The following is a 21636-nucleotide window of genomic DNA, read 5'->3' as shown; positions in this document are numbered from 1 at the left end:
TATAGAATAAAAGATGAATCAGTCGATGCTGAAAGCTCATTCGTGACCTCGGAAATTAGCTTGTTAGATGTTGTTGGAGTGACCGTGTTTCATCTTCAATGTGACAGTCATGCTTAACCATTCAGACTGCTGGTAGGAAATGAGTCGTGAGACATGAGGTGCAGCATTTAGCGGTGAACTTTCACTTTTTTATTTTCATTAGAAGTAAATTAGAAGCTCCTAAAGTTTTCCCAAAGGTAAGCTAGACTTAACTGGCAAATAGTGGTAGCTGTCATTGTAACTGACCTCAGGTCACATAATGGGATCATTCATTCTGGCAGAGAGTAAGAGGACTGTCTTTACCTTACGATGTCCAATTTCTAGGTGTTCCTGTCTTTCTCTAGAGGAGGGAAACTATCAAAGTAATTATTTGATAGAGTCAGTGTTGGACCCTTGTGGGTCATCCAGGTTCTTGTCGGGGAATGGCACATCGTGTTGCCAGACTTTCTCAGTAGATAACACCATTTTTAGTTATAATCATTTTCAGAGTTTCCTGCAGGCTGCGGAAACAGCCAGACCTGGAAATCTGAAGGGTTGACAGTGCTTACATCATGACGGGCTAACAGAAGTACAAGACAGACATTTGGTCCGTCTGTGTTGGTCTAAAAATACATAATTTGCGAGGGAACGCATCAACAGCACACAATGCCTTACCCTGCTGTTGTTGTGTTCTCCCTGTCGAGCCCTGCCTCTCCATGTCTGTATGCCAGGCGATGTTCCTAAACTGTTGATGGTGCACATTGCTGTCTATTTCTAGGAGACAGGCTTTATCTATAGAGAAGCGGAAGCAACATGGCAACCGTAGAAATAGATTGTGCTGTCTCTTTGTGGCTCTGCTGCCACCTTGTACCTGAAGAAGATGATGAAACATGGTGTCCGAGCATCATTTAAACACCTGCATTGACAAAATGTCGACTGTTGCCAATGGCTGCTCTGCACAAAAAGAATATCGAGGAGAGAAGTCAAGGCTGGGCAGGCAGGGAGAGAAAGATGGATTTTATCTAACATATGAGACCAACGTGAGGAGCTGGGGCTTATGGGTAAAACATGTCAAGAAGGAAATTATGTCAGAGGAACTTTATATTCAAGGAGAGATGTCTGTAGTCATAGTAACCCTTGCAGGAATTTAGCCAATTAGTGGCCAACTTCGAAAAGATGTTAAGGAGCATGACATCCTGTGTGACAGAAAGTGAGGGTGTGTGTGTGTGTGTGTGTGTGTGTGTGTGTGTGTGTGTGTGTGTAACGCAAGTTCGCCGAATATGTGGTGCAAATGACATGGCTAGTCAGGAGACTGTGTCTGAAAGAAATGGCTCTTGATGAAGCAGGAAAACACAGGCGGCACATAATGAGGATCACCAGCGTCCGTAAAGAAGTAAAGATGTCAAAAAACAAGGAATTAAAAATCACACCTACCAGACGGTAATGTAGTCATATATGGGCTCAGTGCTCAGTACAGTGAAATTGATGTAAATCCCGTGTCCAGGAGGAACTCTAACACTCCACACGCAGTCCTGGAAGTTGGGGTATTCCTCGGGGTGACCAGGAGAGTAAATGGTTCCATTTAACGACGTGATGTTACCGCCACAGAGAGCTGCGAGACAGAATATTAACAGAATTAGCCTTAATAAATTACAGGCAAATTAGTTTTACCATTGTGAAGCTTTAGTAATTGTCTGGACGGCTGAGAGAGGACATGTCTCTATCAGTCATATAATGACCACTGGATAACACCTTAATACCTTTAATAAATTGTCATTACAGTTTTATTTCAGGTCTGCAGGTATTCCTCTGGAGTGTCAGCGCTGCAGCTGAGACTTAAAAGATATTTACACTTTTCTAAACTGTCCTTGAATAAGTGTTAAAGCTCTAATGACTTAATATGAAAAAAAAGAATAATAATTGGATTACTGTGCAGCTACTTGTCATTAAGGTGCAATAATTTCATTGAAAAATATAATTTCACTGCTGGGACAGTAACAATAGTAATAATAACAATAACAGCAATTCTCAATTATCTTATTATTTCCACTTTGCTCTCAGTGCAACAAATCAACAATAATAGCAATATCTAGGAAAATACTTGGATAGGAATACAAATAATGAACACATTAAACAGCCACAGCCGTATATCATAACTTAATGATAGAATAACACTTCAACAGGGTCGACAACGCAACAACATGAGACATCCTGAAACAGCAACGTGTCCACGGATGACCTTCCTCATTACCTTCACATCGTGGTAGTGGGTGATTCCAGTTCCTGCTGATTCCGTGCAAACACGTGAGCGAAGCCTCTCCAATCAGAGAATAGCCAGGCAGACATTCAAACGACACCGTCATGCCAACGCTGAAATCTGTGCCGATCACGATGCCGTTCCGAAACGGCCGAGGGTCCGGGCAGCTCTGGAGCTGGTAGGCTTGAGAGACAATAAGACAGATTAGTCGGTGAAATAGTTGGTCAGTACAAGCAATCCAGCAGATAGTCCAGGGCGGAAAAACATCAAAACGTGGATTTAACAAATTAAAATCAATCAAACTAAGCAGTAAAAACACAACAAAGATGGTTAAGGTACAATTAATTGCAACAGATTATGGCATTAGTCTTTACTGGCTCATGCTACAAAACAAATTCAGCTCAATGGACTTTACTCGGCCCTGAACTACTCTGAATACGTTAAATTATCTTTCCCTCCTTGTTTAAAAGCTTTTTGTCAGAACTGATTTTTCATGCAGAGCTCAAAACATTAATTCATAATTCCTCTGGCATGTTTAGGATGAAGACCGACTGCAATTTGCAGCCAAAGTGAAATATGAAATGCTGCAGAGAAACTCAAAAATAACAGCTGCAGACTTACAGATATAAATTAAGATTACTAAATTTTTGACAAGGGTATCATGCACCACTGAAGCTCGTGCTTGTGCTTTTGATGGTTGCCAAAACACTCTCAAATGAAATCTGACAGTCTGCCATTTAAACGTTTTAGTCACAGTGACTTTTCACAGCCAAAGTTACAAGAGTCAGTGGTTCGCATGACTGAGCAGAGACACGTGACTGAGAAAGACAAACATTAGCAGCAATAATAGCCCTGTTTTAAAACACTTCGGCAGTGCTCCTGTCATGAGATAAAAGGTATTATTCATCAGCCGCTGTAATTTGCACATTAATGGAATTAGCTGTAACAAACGAGGCTATCTACAAGATTTACCATAATAAATATAAAACTGCTCGAAACCTTTTCAGTGTCAGATAGAACAAATCTAAAACTGTCACTGAGATTAATCCAAAAAAGAGTTTCATGCAATATTTTGACAACTGCTTCAGAGGTCAAGAAACATTTCTTATCAGCGTCTGAATGTCGATAATTTTGTTGATGGCTGCTCCTGAAAAAAACACTACACTGACACCTGTTGCTGTTTTCAGGAAAGGCACAGTCAGATGTCTGCCCTCACTTCCTTGTCTGAGCAAAAGATCAGTGCACACAAGATACTGGAGAGGAACAATATTTACCTTGATATGTGATGTGGAACCCTGGTTTGTTTTGTGAATAGTCGCTGTGGAAGAAGAAGCTGGTCTGGTGGGTGGTGCTGAACAGCGGCTTGGGGATAACTGGACCGCTGAACCGGTCGATGACCGAGCCCGTCTCCATTGTTCCACTGCGGATCTCTAAGTAATCGTGGATCGCCTCAGTGGAGAAGTTCAGAAACTGCAGATGGATACCTGTGGAAGAATACATCGCTTATGACATTCGCAGCAATCAGCAAAGCTTGACGGGCAGAGAGGCTGGCAATAAAAGCATTTGTGGACGCTTCATCTGCAGCCTCTCGTCGACAATGTGGATAAAGGCCATCGACGCTGAGTGAGCGGGCGAGCGAGTAATTGAATAAATCAATCAATGGATAACGCAGATATGTGAAGAATAAGGCAGAGAGAGATGGAGCACAGATGCACAAACAGGTGGAGAGAGAAGCACACACGCTGTTTCAAAGTTGACGGTGTTTCTTACCAAAGCCGACAGGTAAGTTGACTGTCCATGTGCAGTCTAATCCACTCGGGTAGTTGCCGGGGTAACCGGGACTTAGAATCACTCCACTTACATCCGTCATAGACCCACCACACTGAGCTGCACACACACACACACACACACACACACACACACACACACACACACACACACACACACACACACACACACACACACACACACACACACACACACACACACACACACACACACACACACACACATACATACACGCACACACACACAGAGGAAAATGGACACAGTCATTCAGTGTTGAAAGCAACACATCAAAAGCTGATGTCACTGAGAGCACCGGACACACTTCTTTTTTAAGTTGCCGCTACCGGCCGGACACTTCTTCTACATTCAGCCTGACCTTTCGCATCATTTGTGAAGTAAGCATAAATATTCTGCCTTTAATGAACACCCTCCTTTAATAAATTACCATTGTGCTAGCAGATGTGCGCGTCCTCTTGCTGGCCTCGGTGCATGCTGGTGATCTGGCACACTCTGCGTGTTTATGGTGTGTGACTGAGCTTTGCATCAGTTTAAAAGCTTAATCGTATTCTGCACAGAATACTAAATAATCAGCTCATCACAGAACCATAAATTGATCAAACGGCTTATTTTCCAGAGTCAGGGGAGGCGATGGAGACTGCTTGCATCATTTCTGCAGCACTGAAGTTTTGCACGCATCATGGTATATCCAGGCTGGATTGCATGTGTGTGTGTGCATATATACCTACCAAGACACAGTGGCACAGGGTAGTTCCATCTTCTCACTGGTCCAGGCATGCAGGTGATATGGGCATTACCCTAGAAATGCAAAAGCAACCACAATCATCAAACAATTGGGAAATCAGTGCAGATAACCTTTAGATAATTTTTGCTGTTTTATCTGCTCAACAATAATATTCATACTTTATAATAACAACTGAAGCCGTGCAGTATATTAAGCAGGGGGGAGGCAAACCTCTATTAGGGCTGTATACTGCACAGAAATTGGGCAGACCACACCAGAGACATACATTATTCAGGAGTTGTGCAAACCACACCAGAGTTGTATGTTTAGTAAGAGCTAGGAAAACCACCCGAGAGCGGGGTTTCCTTCTGATTCGCAGCTTAAATAGTTCTTGGTTTGTGCAGCCAGGGGATAAAAAGAGTGAATTGCGGCACATCAGACAAGCTGAGCATCCTTTAATGATTTCACATACATATCTGGCAGTCAGTTTGCATTAAACAACTGCCACCTGCAGTGCATGTGCATATTCTGCGTATCAGGAACGACTGTCCTCCAACTCCCTCAGAAGTCAGTCTCAGCTGGTGCAGAAAGACAAACCGTACAAACACACAGAGGCGTTACTTTTACCTGAAGAGAGTATCCCTGTTCACATGAGAACTGCACGACGTCTCCCACCATAAATCTGTCTCCTTGTCGTATTCCATAACTTGGAGTCTGAGGCTCTGGACATGACTCCAAACCGATAGCTGATGAGAAATATAAAATAAAGCTTCAGTCACCAGTGTGCACATATCTATCTATCTATCTATCTATCTATCTATCTATCTATCTATCTATCTATCTATCTATCTATCTATCTATCTATCTATCTATCTATCTATCTATCTATCTATCTATCTATCTATCTATATGTGTGTGTGTGTGTGTGTGTGTGTGTGTGTGTACTGCAGGTAAAGCTGCATACGAGACAAATATGTTACCTGTATATTCCAGGTGAAAACCAGCAGCTGAGACACTAATATCAGAGCTGAAGCTGAGATAGAGGTTGTTAGATGTACTATTCAGGAGAGGGGGGATGGTGGTGCCTGAGAGCAGGGAGAGAAGAAGACAGCAACAGAAGACCACAATCACATTTTTTTGTTTTTCATCTGAGGCTTGAAAGCAAATGATCTTAGTTATCTGACAGCAAAGGAAACAACAAAGGCCTCCCAAACCTACATTTTCACTTTTTTTTTGTTTGTGAAGTGTTCTCTAAGGAGGGAGAGGGGAATTACTTTTATATGAGACATCTGTTTTATTTGAAACCACTTTTAAAATGTTGGCTTGACCTACTTAGCGTGGCAAGGCGAAGTACAAAGTGAAAAACGGCACAACACCACTGAAGCAAAGCTGGTGCAACAGCGTGATTCTGTCAGGGCTCTTCGCGATAACATAATGGACGAGGCACTTCAATGTAAAGGAATATTAACCAACTCTCATCTCCGGCCAATGAGCTGTGAGCAGAGCCCTGTTGTGAGCTGCGTGTTGTTTTTTGTTCAGTGGCAGGTGTGTCAGCAAACATATCAAAGTTACAGAGACATTCCTCTGAATGAACAGTGAATGAGGCCAATGGATGTTACTGGTTGCTTGTTGTGAGGGGAATTAATTAGCAGCATTTCTGAACAGTCTGCCGCCCCCCTGCTGGCCGCCCTCGCACCACAGAGTAAATCTCATTCATTAACATCGCGGAAAATAAAAAATGATTTTTCCTTAATAATGAATGATGAGTGATGATGAAAAATGAACCGCATGGATTTAACCACAACAGTTGTTTTGGGAAGTATGACAGCATTAATTAACGGTTGGAGTCAACCTGTATTAAAAAAAGTTTTCATCATCGCCCGGCATGTATTTACTCATTCATGACTTTTTAAATGGAAATATGCCACTGTCATGGTCATTTTATTCATCGTCTCTTATCCGGTTTGTCATAAAAATGTCGAGCTCTTCCATACATTATTCAACACAACTTGCAGATAATCAGAAGACTTTGCTTCCCTAAAAGTGGCATTATGATCCTCAGAAGATGCTGACTCTATGGACAGCTGCTCGATGACACAAGGGAATCTCGAATATGAGCTCAAAGGAAACGATGAGAGGAGAAAATGCAGCTGAATGTTTTAGCAGTGAAATATATGAGATATGTTTTCACATAAAACACAAACAAATTGATAACGCTCTACTTTTCAGTTTCATTTTTTGGACATTATCTGCATAAGACAAGCTACACTGTAAAAAATGGTGGTGCTGCTGTCGTGTGTGTGGATTGAAAGCTTTTACCGGCCACAAAAAACACATCACTGACGGTGATGAAGAACAAAAAAACAAAGCAGTAAAATTACTTTTTCATACTATTAGGCCTGATCATAAAAATAAATCCATTTAAAACTTTCAATTACGGTTTATGCCTCTTTTTATGATTGATTTATTCTTGTTAATCAGTTTTAAATATCACAGATATTATAATTACCGTGAGTTGAATGGGGCTGGAATGAATCTGTTCTTCCCATTAAAAGCTAAAGGTATAGCTTGTGACATTGTGCAGCGTGTTTTGGAAGCATTGAGAAATGTGAATAATTGTTTTGGAATGAATGTGTTTAACGCATCATGTCACAGGTTACTTAAGGAATATCTATTCCTAGTGGAGTATTAGAGCGTAAGGGGATCGATTCGCTACGCCACAAGAAAATTATCATATGTCTTTCAACTAATCAGAGAAAAACAAGCAGGTGTCAGTGGGTGTGTTGCTCAGCTCCTGCTGGGAGACCAGTTTAGCTCTGACTGCACTCTTAGTGGAGGGCCACATGGGCAGCAGTTTGGATGCACCAAACATCATGACAACATGTAATGTTTGTTTGGTTTTATGCATTTAACTGTCAAGCAACAGTTGCTGTGATTCGGCTGCAAGACAGTTATTCTTCGTTATTTTGTTACGGAGAGAATGAATGTTTGGAACTACGACAATTTGTCACAGTTGAACCACATTTGTAGTTGAAAATAACTACATGCTATAATACAATGAAACAACTGTATAAGTTTCCTATTTTTTATTTATTTGCAATTTATCTTACGCTTAATCACATTGCTAAATTACTTTTTGGCATGAATGGTCATGATATGTGTAACTTTGAGTAACACTTCCACAAATACTGAAAAAACTGTTTACCAGAGTAGCTGCCCAGTCTTGGTGCGTGGTTGTCGGCACCATCGTAAAAATCCAAAGAGTCCCAGTTATGCTCAGTGGCAAAACTCACAACTTGTATCTGGAGAGGAAGAAGAAGCGAAAGACAGAATTTGTTCCTGTTAGCTCTTGTTTAAGTGTCTTCAGTGAAAGCACCTCAGTTGTTGTTTGGCTGCATCTGGTGATCAACACATTAGCTCATTCTGCGCTATTAATACCAGAAATATTCACTTCTGCCAGAACACATAAAAGGACATGTCATGAATAAGTCGTGCACATGTGATATGTCTGTAAAATGTAAAGACAAACTAAATGCTGTGTCATATATTTGGAACAGACTACATTTTGTGTCAGAGGCACCTTTGCCTTTGCTTGTCCGTGAGAGCGGTTTAGCTTACATGCAATCAGGCATTATCTCTCACGATTAGATCCTATCTAGTTATCTCTGAATGGTCCCTCTCTCACAAACCATCCATCCATTCATCCTGCTAATAATATCTTATCTTCTTTGACATCCTGCCTGCTCAGCTTTTAAGCCAATGATACATAGGTCAGCCAGGAAGCAGCGTGTGCCGAGCAGTACCTGTATTCCAGCCCCTTCTGGAACAGAGACCTTCCACACACAGTTCTGGTTGTTGTCGTAGGGCTCTGGGTATCCAGGAGACAGGATGGTCCCACGACGAGAAGTCAACACACCCCCGCAGGGAACTGAGAGAGCGCAGAGAGGAGAGAGAAGCAGAGGTTAAAACAACAATTTGTCTCAAAGTAACAGAAAAAGAGAAAGTCGGTTGTTCTATCCAGTCCCCTGCAGAGGAGGACGACAAAGAGGCTGCGGTCCTCGGCAACAGCCTGGCCATAGATATGTTTTAAGGTCTGGTCACATTCAAATGCTTCTTGAGTTTGAATTGTCTGTATTTCCTAGTGGAGAGTCCATTGTGTGGCTGATAATGCATCTTATCATGTTTAAATCATTCTGAATGAGAAAAAAAGTCCGTCCTCTGCTTCATTCCTGGATTCATACTCACCTATGCATGTAGGCAGGGTGTCATTCCATTGTGCCAGGTTGTCTGGTACGCTCTCACACCGTATGGCAGTGGAGCCATGCAGAACGTAACCAGGGTTGCACTCGAACTGCACCAAGGAGCCCACTGCGAAGTCATTACCAAGACGCTTCCCGAAGCGCGGCTCAGGGACTGAACTGCACTGGGTGGAGCTGGTCCTCGGGACAGCTGCAGAAATAAGACAGGCCACAACCATTGAAATACGTTCATTTCAATGGGAATACCAAATTTGAAAAATGCCATTTTAATGAATGTGGCTTTACTAATTTTGCAATAAGTATACCAGTACTACCACTACTACTACTACTGATTAATACTTGAAAATAAAAACTTTGGCTACTTGTGATTGGCTGACCTTGGTAGACGAAGTGAAATCCTTTGGCAGTTTCAGGACCCACTGTGGTAAACTTGATCGTGATCTGGTTTCCCGTACTCAAAGGGAGAGACTCGCCTAGAGACAGAGTCGAAGAGAAACAAGATCAAAGAAAAGGATGTCATGGTTATCCGTTAATCTGCCCATCCATTAATTCATCCACATATTCAGCCGTCCATCCTCACCAGAGTGGGATCCAGACAGAGAAGACAGCAGCGTGTTTTGTTGAGTGGGTCCATCGTAGATTTCCACCACATCATTGAGAGATGTCTGGAACAACACAAACTGACCAAAGAGGACTGGAGACAAAAAAAGGGAGGGAATGACACATAGAGAGATGAGTTAACCAAATTTGAGTGGTGGCAAATTATTATTCTTCACCACCGTCTGCGCCCGACCTTCCAATGATGGAATTAACCTGTAACACCTAATTTAAATTTTATTAAGCCGCAGTGTCAACTTTTATTTGAAGCCAACTACTGGCACAAAATTACACATGAGGACGCTTAACAGTCAAAACACCACCTCATCTTCATCATGCACCCAGTCCAACCAAGCTGCACCCTCCTCATCACTTGGCCACGGTGCTTCAGTGTTGTCAGCGAGTGTGAAATGCTGGCGCTGTGCAAAAACTGACTTACTGTTGTCAACAGACGCCAGCAGGGCAAGATGCTTTTCTGTCTGTCTTCTCTACAGCATTACAAGCCGACACAAGTGGTAACCTGTCAAGCCTATGTCCCCAAGCCCATGTTTTACTCTGTTTCCGTATGATGGAAGGTGAAAACCCTGCTGCAGTGGCCAGGAATTGATCCCAGGCCCTCCATATAACAGCTGGAGATTCCTCTGCTAAACCATGTATTTTACAGTGCAGCTTTAGTGGCAGGTCGCATTAGAAGGCCCTCTGGAGGCCTGACATCCTGTATTTGCTCAAAGTAGTACAATTCTCTCTGTCTTGGTTGATTACAGCGTCTTTAAATCAATCGTAAGTAGCCTTAAGATGTGAATCTGTGGGTGTTCTTTAAAGGAGAATCTGTTTGTCTGCAGCACATAGAAAAGAAATGTCCTTTAGGATAAATTACATTTATTTCAGCCTCAATGAAGCCAGCTCCCTGACTACACACACACACATATCATCTCTCCCTCTCTCTTGTTGGTCCCAGAGGCTGAGGTGTAAAGGATTAAATCTGAACATTGCCAAGGATATTCGGCTATAAGAAGGTCACTGGTCGCTTTGTACAAGGCTGTTTCTCTCTGCGGAGTTCTTTGAAAGCACCATCCACATTTTGCTAAAACCGACTCAGAAAAGATACATAACTGCTTTCATGTAAATCCTCGCTCCAAGGCAAGTGCTATACAACATGAAAGAGTTTAGCTCAGGTAGATAACTAACCTCTGATACTTGCATGTAAAAGCCATGTCATGGTCGTACATGAGGACGTGTATAAGGGCGTGCTGAGCGGTCGTAAAGAATGTCAGGATACTGCCTGTCAGCAGAAATGCATAAAAGCTCCCACCGTGTATAGATTTAAAGAAATCAAGCTGATAAATATTTCCATCATTCCTTGCTGTAAGATCGACATACCGCTGAGCAGGTGGAGGAGTTCACAGCTGACACTGTTTCAAAAGAGTGCAGATTTCAGGCAGGAGGACACACACATGCCAGCATTCACACAGAGACTCATAAAGCATTAATGCACACAGGGAATAACGTACATGCTTTGAGATATCAGAGGATTTCACTCATACTGAGGTAACAAAGAAAAACATATAAGCATATATCATGGGAGCAAGCACACAAACAAAGCCACACACACCAGAAAACAGCAGCGTTGATCCAAAATGTGTTCAGCACATGGCTTGTTGGGAATGAAACCCCTCTGCACTGCAGTCACGTACAGCTGGTGGATCTGTTCAGTCGTCCAGGTTGTAACATGCCCGGCAAAGTCTGAATCATTCCACTGGACTTGTTATCAAATGATTGAAATGTTTCGCTGTTCATTTCAAAGGCTTCTTCAGCTCTTGACATCAGATGGAGAAAACCTGGGCATCGATCCCTGTGGAGCTGCCATGCCTCCCAATGAGCTGCCTGAGTGGGTGTCCTCAGCCATGTCCTCATTCAACAGGAGGTATGGCATCTCCACGGGGACGAGTGCCAAGGGTTTCCCCCACCTGGTGCTAAAACTGAAGGAGCCATTTGTATGAATGGTGAAACGTCATCATTAACTATTTAATAACCAGTCCAGTGGTGTAATTTCAACTTGTTTGATTATCAGAAAGGTTTGAAACTGCAACCTTGAGCTTGTAACTTTCAATTGTCGTAAATTTTAGACATATTTTTCTTTCTTTTTTTTTTGAGAATGACAGCTGCCTAACAAATACGGGCGGGGCGTAAAGCTCCGGCACTGCAACCAAACAAAACAGTCTCTGTCTCCCACTCTGTTTGGGAGGGTGTGTGTCTGCGTGTCTTATATGGTATGTAGGCCAACCAATGTTAGCTCCTCTCAGTCAAAACATCTACATGGAGCTGACACTCCAGAAGCTGCTACGCAAATATAATGAGACAGCAACCATCAACAGCCTCAGGGAAAGCTGCCATTTATTCATAACACCGCAGGGCATAATTGGGCATAATATTCACCAATTACTGATTGTTTATAAAAGCCGTCGTTCTAATAATCAGTCAACCAATAATTTAGAAGTCAATATGTGATGTCGTATTAGAGACACAAATAAAAATACAATTGCACAATTAAATGATACTTATACTTTGACAACACAACCCCGAGTTAGAGCAACATTACGCAACTATTTTACTTTAAAACAATAGTTTCAGAATCATTTTCATGGTACACTGACTGCCTCGAATGCCTGTTCTAGCACTATGTGGCTTGGGTTGAGTGGTTACCATCCCGCGCAAGAACTGTGTTACGCTTTACGGCATTACGTCACGCACCATCAACTATGGGTCATCAGCTTGATATAAGAAGAAGTTAACTATTCTATTCTCAGTACGGACATGGCGGCAGAGGCGCAGAGATCAAAGAGGATGTGTCGAATGTCACATTTTATCTAATGTCCTCATGTTCCCAACACAGCCTCATTCAGTGTCTTTACAATGGTAATATCTTTTTGATGTGTCACTTATGTCTGACTGAAGGACCACCAATCAAATGTGGCAAGATAAAACAGCCTCATCTTCTAATGTCACCTCAATGATAAAAACTTTGACCAGGAATCAAACAAATGGCCAGTGAGCATCTTTTGATCATGTGTAATATCTGTATTAGTTTTTAGTAGTTAAAAATGGGTTCCTTCAGGGGGCCTCCCAATTAAAAAAAATCAAACAAGTTTTAATGTCACTTTGTTTCACTTATTAAAAGAATAATTGGAGAATATGTGCCAAAGAAAATTGGGATCACAGGTTTCATTCTATTGTGTCTTCACATACACTTTGAAATAATCTAAAGAGTGAAGAATAAATTCCTTTAGTACTGCCAACTTAAGTATCAGAGCTTTCACTCCAGCACACATGGATTCATGACACTTTCTGCAATTCTGTAAAATATTCTTGAACTGATGTATTCAAAGCAACGGCATGTGTGTTTATGAATAAACTTACCGAACTCTCTTGGTACAGATATAGAGTAGACACAGGTCTGTCCAGAGGTATAGTTTCTGGGGAAGTTTGGAGACAAAACAGTCCCTTCGGATCCTGTAGAACGACTTCCGCAGGGAGCTGGAGACAACATATACATGCACACATAAGATATACAGGGAGGCACATGTTGACACATACAGGAAATATCACATCGTTGAACTTAAGTTTAAGATGTGTGCAGGGATGCTTTATTCCAGTCTGCGTTTTAGCGTGTGTTACCTTGACAACTAGGCAATGCCCTGTTCCACCCAGGTCTGCCGTCATCTCCCATACTGCAGGTTAGGGTGGAGTAACCCTAAAGAAAAACAAAAAAAACTGTGAGAAAAACAACCAACCAACCCATCCAACACCATCGAAAACACCCTCCCATCCAACCATCCATCTATCCAACCAACCAACCAACCAACCAACCAACCAACCAACCAACCAACCAACCAATAATTTGATAAACAAACCATTTAACCAATCAACTAAATAAACCACCCACACAATCCAACCAACCAACCAACCAACCAACCAACCAACCAACCAACCAACCAACCAACCAACCAACCAACCAACCACCCATCCAACCCACCCAACCACCCCTCCAATTAACTAACCAACCAACCACCCACCTCTCCATTCAACCAACCAAGCAAGCAAGCAAGCAACCAACCAACAAACAAACCAATCAACCAACCATTTAGCCAATCAACTAACCAACTGCCCACCCAATGGATCGATCGATCCATCCATCCATCCATCCATCCATCCATCCATCCATCCATCCATCCATCCATCCATCCATCCATCCATCCATCCATTTTTTCGTACCTGTAAAACATATCCAGCCTCACAATAGAAGGTGACAGTAGAGCCAAGCTTATAATCAGATCCCAGCCTGGTCCCATTCAGAACCACACCTGGGTCAAAACATGATTCTCTCAGCTTGGCTGGACAGGGAGAAAGAGAAGCAGAGAGTGAGTGAGAGAGAGCATTATGCAGAGAAAAAGTGACAGGCACACATAAATAGTAAGCTAAATTAATAATAACTATGTCCTTAGCCATAATCAAATGAGGCAGGCATCTCATTGGCCTTTTTAACAGTCTGTTTGACTTAGCTGCCTTTGTCAAAGACGGAGCAAGAATCATAACTTCATCCCTCGGCATCTGAATGCTACATGAACCTTGTAAATTATGGCTCTGGCCCTCTCCTAATAGATTAACGGCCACCCTGCATCAATTTAGGACTTAATTCCTGAGTCCACATGAAGCCAGTGTTGATTCTTTTGTGCAAGTGAATCAAACTCACCTCTCTGATTGACTAGTTCAAGACTAATTCAATGGGCCCTCCATGCTGAAAGCAATCATTTTGTTTCATCTTACAATCGACATGATGCACACTGTCATCAGTGTGTGAGACTTAATTGCATACATCTGTATCGACTCTTTAGGGATAACGCAGTGAATGTGAAAACGAAATATTTCGACACATTCTGGAGACATCCTGTCATCGCAGGAGACAACACTGTCATATTAAGTGTGAAAACCTTAAAGAGCAGTCTCCCAAGTTACCGAGCTTCTGAAAAACAGATGAGAAAGAAAACAGCCCCTGGTGCAATTAGATCAAGCAGCGTATATAAAAATAATTTTTCAACAATTGACAGTTACAAGGTGGCTATGAAGCACTCCCAGCTGGAATTTGTGTCTACTTCTTAATCTCTTTTCATCAGAAAAAGACATACATGTATCGAGTCTATTTCCAGGTGACATCTAATTGAAGATATAAACTATTAGATACTGAATGCAGAATAAATAATGGGATGTTCCTTTCACACAATGATTATATCATACACGTAGATGTGTTTGCTTATCATACCACAGTGAAATTTGCCCGTGATGTTAAGAAATCCCCCCGCTCTAATCATTTTCAAACAAACTTTAATCTCTCCCAGAATGCAAAATATGTGTCTTTTGCCTCTTTGTAGTCTTACTTTGAGTCATTCAGAAGCTATTCCGGCACTTAACACTACACAGAATGTATGGATTAAAAGGTATATAAGGACTATTGGCAGGATATTTTACCTTTGTATTCCAGGTGAAAGCCAGTGTAAGAAACAGAGCCATCACTGCGGAATGCTAAATGCATTGTGTTCGAACTGCTCTCTATCCGCTCTGGGAGTTTGCTGTCCTGGAAGCTACCAATCAGAGGACTGTTGCTATCCGGACCGTCGTAGATGTAGAGGAAGTCGTAGTTTGGTTCAATATTGAAACTAAAGATAGATAAAGAAAATGTGTACAGAGAAAAGGGGAAGGGGGAAGCAGATGGGTAGAACAGAAGCACAGAAGAAGAGTCAACACTGACGTTTTGGAGTTATTTTTGGTTGTTTTTATTCTAGAAAATATGTGAACAAACTTCCTGAGGGTGATGTCAGCTTAGCAGATTTTAAGAGTATTTTCAGAACACTGAATGGTAGAAGTTTAAATTTGCATTTTTGCCACTGTCCCAAGTGGTTTTCAAGCCCTCATACAGTAAAAAAAACAAAACAAAACAAAACAAAACAAAACAAAACAAAAAAAACGTACTGTATGAAGCAAAATAAACCAAAAAGAAAGCTGGCACTTAGAAGCCCTTTATCATCTGATACTGAGTTATAATTTTCTTTCACCAGCCTAAAGAATCATTCACACATTCATCCTACCAGAGCACAAATCCTTATGATTTTGATGATGTTAGAACATCTTAAACTTAAAGAGTTGAAATTTCCACTGTAACTGAGAATATGTTCTTGTTAATTACTGAACAGCCATTTCTGAAAAAGCATATTTGTTCTCAGCAAACCAACTCCACATACGGAAATATTTTATTGTAAAGTAGTGGCTGGACTTTGATTGTTAAGCAGTGAAACAGATTACCTGATGAAGGCCAGTGACAGTACGTAGTCAGAGTTGACGGCAATGAGCCAATCACAGTCCTTTGAGTGAGGGTAGGGATGCGGGTAGTTAGGAGACAGTATGAATCCATTGGAGCCAGTTAGGTTTCCTCCACAAGGAGCTGTGATGGGAATAAAAGCAAAGGTATACATTCAGTCTAATATACTCTTAGAATACCATTACAGGAATAATGATTTTAATTACACAGTATGGAAATAGGTGGGAAATGAAACATTGTATGTATTAAGTAGCAAGTTCGGTCACAAACATTCTCTTTTTTAAACAGTCATTCACAGACGTGTCCTTGAGCAAGGTACTGAGCCCCAAACAACTGTAGTTGTGTATGCAGTACATCTATTGCATGTCCCTATAAATATATGGACGCTGGACTTCTCACCTATGCAGACAGGCGGACTGGGCTGCCAGTAGTATCTATTATCCACTTGTATGCAGGTGATTTTGTCGTCCCCCTGGAGCTCATATCCTGGGTCACACTGAAAGGACACTGAATCCCCCGGCTCACGGCCATCTCCACTACGACTGCCATTCATTGGTACACCTGGGTCCCTGCAGGCTGTAGCCACCGAGCCTGGATGGAGAGAGGCAGAGAGGGAGAAAGAGGGGAGGGTTATTAGAAAAATCTGTGCCACACTGAATATCTTGTTGCAGTATTAAGCTAATACATTTACTCATAAGTGCATAAAATAAGCAGTAATTCAAGTAACTGCTCATTGTCATTTTAAAAATGTTTAGTGCATTATTTGTGGCCATTGCTTACTAGAGAACTGAATGGCGAATCCAGACTTGCTGATGTAAAAGTCGGTCTCAAACTGAACAGTGACAGTGTTCAGCGTGGAGTGGATTCCCTCGGGAAGCAGAGAGCCACTGAGCTCTGCCAAAGACATTTCATTCTCAGGTGGTCCGTCCCAAACCTTCAACATGTCGTGGCTGGCCTCCGTGTCAAATGACAGGAACTGAAGACTGGAAGTGGCATGAAAAATAAAAATATTATCGACAGTTTAAACAAACATTATCTCTTCATTAAACTGTCAGAACTCAAGAATATTAAAGAATCTCTATGGAAGGTGAAAACTACTAGTGCCTGTACAAGCATCTCTGTTTACAGTATGCTTATCATATGAAAAGGGGATCAGTACAGTAGCTCAACTGAGCCACAATTTGAACATACATAATCACAGATCCAGATAATCTAATAACATTCAGAGCAAACTATTTTTGACTGGAAAACACTGAAGTCCGCACTAAAATGAATGACACTGGTATTCTCACTTTAGTACTGGGGAGGCCCACGTTACCTCACAATGTTTCCCGAGTCCACCTCGATGGCCCAGGTGCAGCGGAGATTATTGTCGTAAGGGAATGGGTATCCGGGGGAAAGAATCCTCCCTGAAGACTCGCCTTTAAAGCGACCACCACACTCCGCTGCGGGAATCACACACACAGGCCAGAGGCATTGAAGACACACAGAACCCACACAAACGTCCCACATCTCTATCTGTCTGATTAGCACAGCTGTGGTGTTACAAACACCATCAACCCAGGCAAACAAATGGCCAATTGATGACTGTGTATGTGTGTATTTAAATGTGTGCGTGATGTATGACCAGTTATCTGTCCGTGGCAATTGTTTATTAAGGCAATCAGATCCACTAGGTGCACCTCAGTAGCCACTGAGCAGTGATTAAACGATCACCGCAGAGCGAATGGATTAAGAAAGAAGCTAACTCTCTCTCTCTCTGTGTATTTCTCAGGCAGAGGAAGGGAAGGCGAAGAAGTAGAGACAAAGTGCTGATCTTGCATTCATCCCTAAAGAAAACCTCCACAAATTATATAACAGAAAATAATTCCCCCTCTCTCTGTGTCTCTCTCGGTTATATATTTCCACAATCTTCATCTCCTCTCTGCTTCCCCTCCCTCCCCATGTTCCTCCTCCTTGAGGCTGCCCTCCCTTCGTCACTGGAATATATTATCTCAAGTAACAGGAGCAATATCAAGAGTTGGGACAGAGGAAAAAAGGGAGGAGGAGAGGAAAAAGAGAGAAAAAAGGAGAGAACCAAGGGGGGTAAAGAAGGAAACAGTAATAATAAGAAGCAATATAATATTAAGACTGGAGGTTAGCTGAGGTCACGGCGTGTCACTGCTAAAATATAAAGTCAGAGCATATCAGCCAGTGGTTTTATGAGTCTTTCATTATTGATAGTGAGAAGAGAGAGACTTATTAAGCTGAATCCAAAATCAGAAAGTTCACAGGAAGGCGGTGAAGGAAGAAAGGACATCAGGCTTGCTGTTATGCTTATAGCTCCCATCTGGGGCACAGCTGCAGCAGCCATTTTGTGTGTCATTCTGTATAGGCTTTCACATTTGTTTGGGTTTAATTAGAGAATGCAATCATTCAACCAAATATCTACTAGGAAAGACTGGAAATGTGTCCAAATAATCTTTAAATACTGTTCAGATGCAAGCATTTTAAGCACTATACACCAAATAAAGCTGAAAATGAATGTGTGTGTGTGTGTGTGTGTGTGTGTGTGTGTGTGTGTGTGTGTGTGTGTGTTCTGGAGGCCTGATGTTGGATAGCCAGTAAAAGACTGTTATTGACTTGTTGACATCAATATTCAGAGCTGTGGTTTTTATTTTCCTGTTAGATTGAAGTCCTGAAAACTGAATTAAACAGGAAATGATATTATAATGGAACATTTGGAAATATGTCAAGTTGCTTCCCAGTAGGTTTTACAGTGATTACATACGGCGGGCTGCAGCAAAAACAAAGGAAAATAAAATTAAAAAGTGTTTATGAAACAATTTTATCAAACAGGCTTGTCACTGGGCCTTTTATAGAGTAAGAACGACATCAACAAAGGTTAAAAACAAGCAGAGAGAAACACATAAGAAAAAGAGTTTGGATGCGTGTGTGTGTGTGTATGTGTGTGCATTTTTTAGTAGAAGTAGAACATTTTTGGGATCAAGAGGGCGGTCTCCAGGAACAGAGAGCAAATCAGCCACAGCAGGAAAGGAAATGAATCAATTGGGCAGAGGGAGTCCAGGTGGTAAACTGTCCTGAATAAATAGGCTTTTCATTGAGACTTTAAAACTACCGCAGTGTGTGATCTCATGAGGAAATCAAGAAGACTACTCCACAGGAAATTGGCCTCCACCTGCTTTCCTTTCAGATTATTGAATGAATATCCTTTGAGCAGAGACTTTGCATAAAACAGCAAGTCACTCTGTGCCGGATTGCAGAGGAAGACATGGTACAGGCACTGTATGTTCACCGAGTATGTTTGGGGTAAAGTTGATATTCCAGCTTGATGTCGTAATCATTTCTAGAAGGAAAAAACACCCAAAAGTGATGAAACTATGCGGATATTTGGTGGCACGGTGGTACAGTGGTAACACTGCCACCTCACAGCTAGAAGGTCCCGGGTTCGATTCCCATCTGGGGCGCTGTGGGTGTGTCTTCCACCATGCCTTCTGTGCCTGCTGCCATTTAAAGGGGGGCCTTTTGTGTGGAGGCCCCTGTTCTCCCCGTGCTCACCTGGGGTATCCTCCATAAAAAAAACACTAAAAACATGCAAGAAGATCACCACCTGACCAATGGTGTCAACAAGGAACTGGGTCCCCGGGCGCCACTGTAGGCTGGCAGCCCACCGCTCCTGGTCTGCTATGGAGGAAGGACTTTCCAGGATGGGTCAAATGTGGAGAAAATAATTTCACTAAGCATGTCGTGTGTGCAGTCTCCCCCTGTAGCCTGTGTGTGTTGTGCTTAATAAAAGTGTGTCTTCTTCTTATTTACTCACCGTTATGTCCTGCTCTTGATTTTTGCCTTTTGTAAATTAAAAAAAAAAGCTCTGTTTATACCTCTGACAGGTCTTGGGTAGCTGAGCAGCGACAAATACATTAATCAAGTGCTGTAAACGATGCATTTCACAGAGCGCAAAATTGAGTAATACCAGTGAAAGCCACAGCAACAATGAACCCTCCTCACCTTTTCCTCTCAAGCTTATTACAGAGCAAAGTTCAAGGTTCAATCCATCATTTTGTGCGTCTGTGTGTCTGCATACATGTGCATGTAACCTCTTTTCAAAGCGCAAATGGCTTCATGGAGTGAGAGACATACCGATACAAGAAGGCAGAGGGTTATCCCAGGCTCTCCTTTCGCCTGTCATGCACTTCAGAGTGGAAGCCCCGTGCAGAGTGTATCCAGGCTCACATCTGTATGTGATGCTGCTCCCGGAGAAATGGCCTTGGTCGTTGACCTTGAAGCCGAACTGAGGCACGCCTGGGTCCTCACAATGAGACAGCTCAAAACCTGGCGAGAGGAAAAGACAGAGGGGGATATTAACAGTGTGTAGTTTTTGAAACACTCGCTGAGGGACATCTAACACTCACTGGAGAAAACAGAATTAGTGTTGTTTAGATGCACAGCAATGTTCCCTTAATATCTGGCATACTTAAGTATTCTGTTTACGAGCTTGCTGAGATCACACATCCTGTTAAGCTCTCATCCCTGATTTAATAAAAAAATAAAAGATATACGAGACATACCAATATTAGGAGAGATACTGGAGCATGTATACACCTTATCCAATTTAATGTTGTTTTTCACAGTCTATCTAAGCTCAGTTTCCATGGTAATATTCAGAATATTCAGTTTATTCATGCGCACAATTTTGTAGAGCGGGATATGAAGAGGTATATAAATAGCTTATCCTTATAAGACCTTAACCAGGATTTGATCTACGGTATTACCTGGAAGACGAGGTGCGCCAGGATTTGAGTTATCTTCTGGAAGACTGCAGTCGGTGCATGTCTAAATCCTAAAAAATGGCTATTTGCAAAGCTCTACTTTTACCATTTGGCAATTTGAACCTGAATTTGAATCTGCCATCGTCCTGACATCGAGCGTGAGTGGTTGCCCACCTGAAATTGTTCTCTGTATGTCAGACATGTACATAAGAAAATAAACCATCATGCATTATTCACTGAATCACACCTCTGCGTTTTATTGAATTCCAACCGTTATATCACACAAGAGGCATATATTACTTTTTCATCACTACAAAAGAAGTGCTGCTCAATGCTCTTGAAAGCGATGCTTTTCGTTTGTATGGCAAACTAATTTCTATGTGCATTAGCATGAGGAAGCTGAGGTGCAGAGGAGTAAGTAATGCTCCGCTCTACTCATACAGCCGAGACAATACAATTTGAAGCGCCACGCAAATCCTCCTCCATGACTCCATTTAAACAATTAGATTTTCTAATTTCAACTCTGCATCCGAGAGGGCACAGCCAAATGTGGGTGTGCTTTGATGAACATCAGAACGCACCTTTAATAGCTGGATCCTACGTGGAAATCAGGGCTCTCTGAAAGCTTTGTTAATCAAACGTGACAAGCTTCTTGTGATCATCTCAGTTCTGTGATGGTTTCCCAAACGAGAACCATTTAGAATTTAATTCAGCAAGTGAAACTTGTATTTCCCAGTAATTAGTGCAGCTGTCATGTGGCATTTAATTGCAGAACTGATGATGAACTCCCATACTGATTAGCTTTATTCTCTTGGGCTGTCCACTTTGACAGCATG

At 41.9% G+C, this 21636-nt stretch overlaps 2 protein-coding genes across 2 annotated transcripts in view; one reads left to right on the top strand and one right to left on the bottom strand.

Annotated features, from left to right (window-relative positions):
- Positions 1-21636, bottom strand: part of csmd3b (CUB and Sushi multiple domains 3b) — a 324934-nt gene that overhangs the window by 46327 nt on the left and 256971 nt on the right. The window contains exons 26-46 of the mRNA XM_070985476.1: positions 20172-20363; positions 17350-17476; positions 16812-17014; positions 16431-16622; positions 16016-16154; positions 15185-15372; positions 13934-14052; positions 13337-13412; positions 13079-13195; positions 9645-9758; positions 9442-9537; positions 9051-9254; positions 8609-8733; positions 8011-8107; positions 5786-5890; positions 5433-5551; positions 4810-4879; positions 4046-4162; positions 3550-3759; positions 2270-2458; positions 1453-1630 (exon numbers count right to left, since the gene is read on the bottom strand). Of these exons, the coding sequence (XP_070841577.1) occupies positions 1453-1630; positions 2270-2458; positions 3550-3759; positions 4046-4162; positions 4810-4879; positions 5433-5551; positions 5786-5890; positions 8011-8107; positions 8609-8733; positions 9051-9254; positions 9442-9537; positions 9645-9758; positions 13079-13195; positions 13337-13412; positions 13934-14052; positions 15185-15372; positions 16016-16154; positions 16431-16622; positions 16812-17014; positions 17350-17476; positions 20172-20363 (2977 nt within the window). The remainder of the gene's footprint in view (positions 1-1452; positions 1631-2269; positions 2459-3549; positions 3760-4045; positions 4163-4809; positions 4880-5432; positions 5552-5785; positions 5891-8010; positions 8108-8608; positions 8734-9050; positions 9255-9441; positions 9538-9644; positions 9759-13078; positions 13196-13336; positions 13413-13933; positions 14053-15184; positions 15373-16015; positions 16155-16430; positions 16623-16811; positions 17015-17349; positions 17477-20171; positions 20364-21636) is intronic.
- The window catches only part of LOC139346420 (zinc finger protein 516-like), a 372274-nt gene that overhangs the window by 282055 nt on the left and 68583 nt on the right, over positions 1-21636 (top strand). The gene's annotated exons all lie outside the window — the stretch shown is intronic.

This window comes from Chaetodon trifascialis, chromosome 17 (genome assembly GCF_039877785.1).
Source record: "Chaetodon trifascialis isolate fChaTrf1 chromosome 17, fChaTrf1.hap1, whole genome shotgun sequence".
Lineage (NCBI taxonomy): Eukaryota > Metazoa > Chordata > Actinopteri > Chaetodontiformes > Chaetodontidae > Chaetodon > Chaetodon trifascialis.
This window is presented reverse-complemented; position numbering and strand designations above follow the sequence as displayed.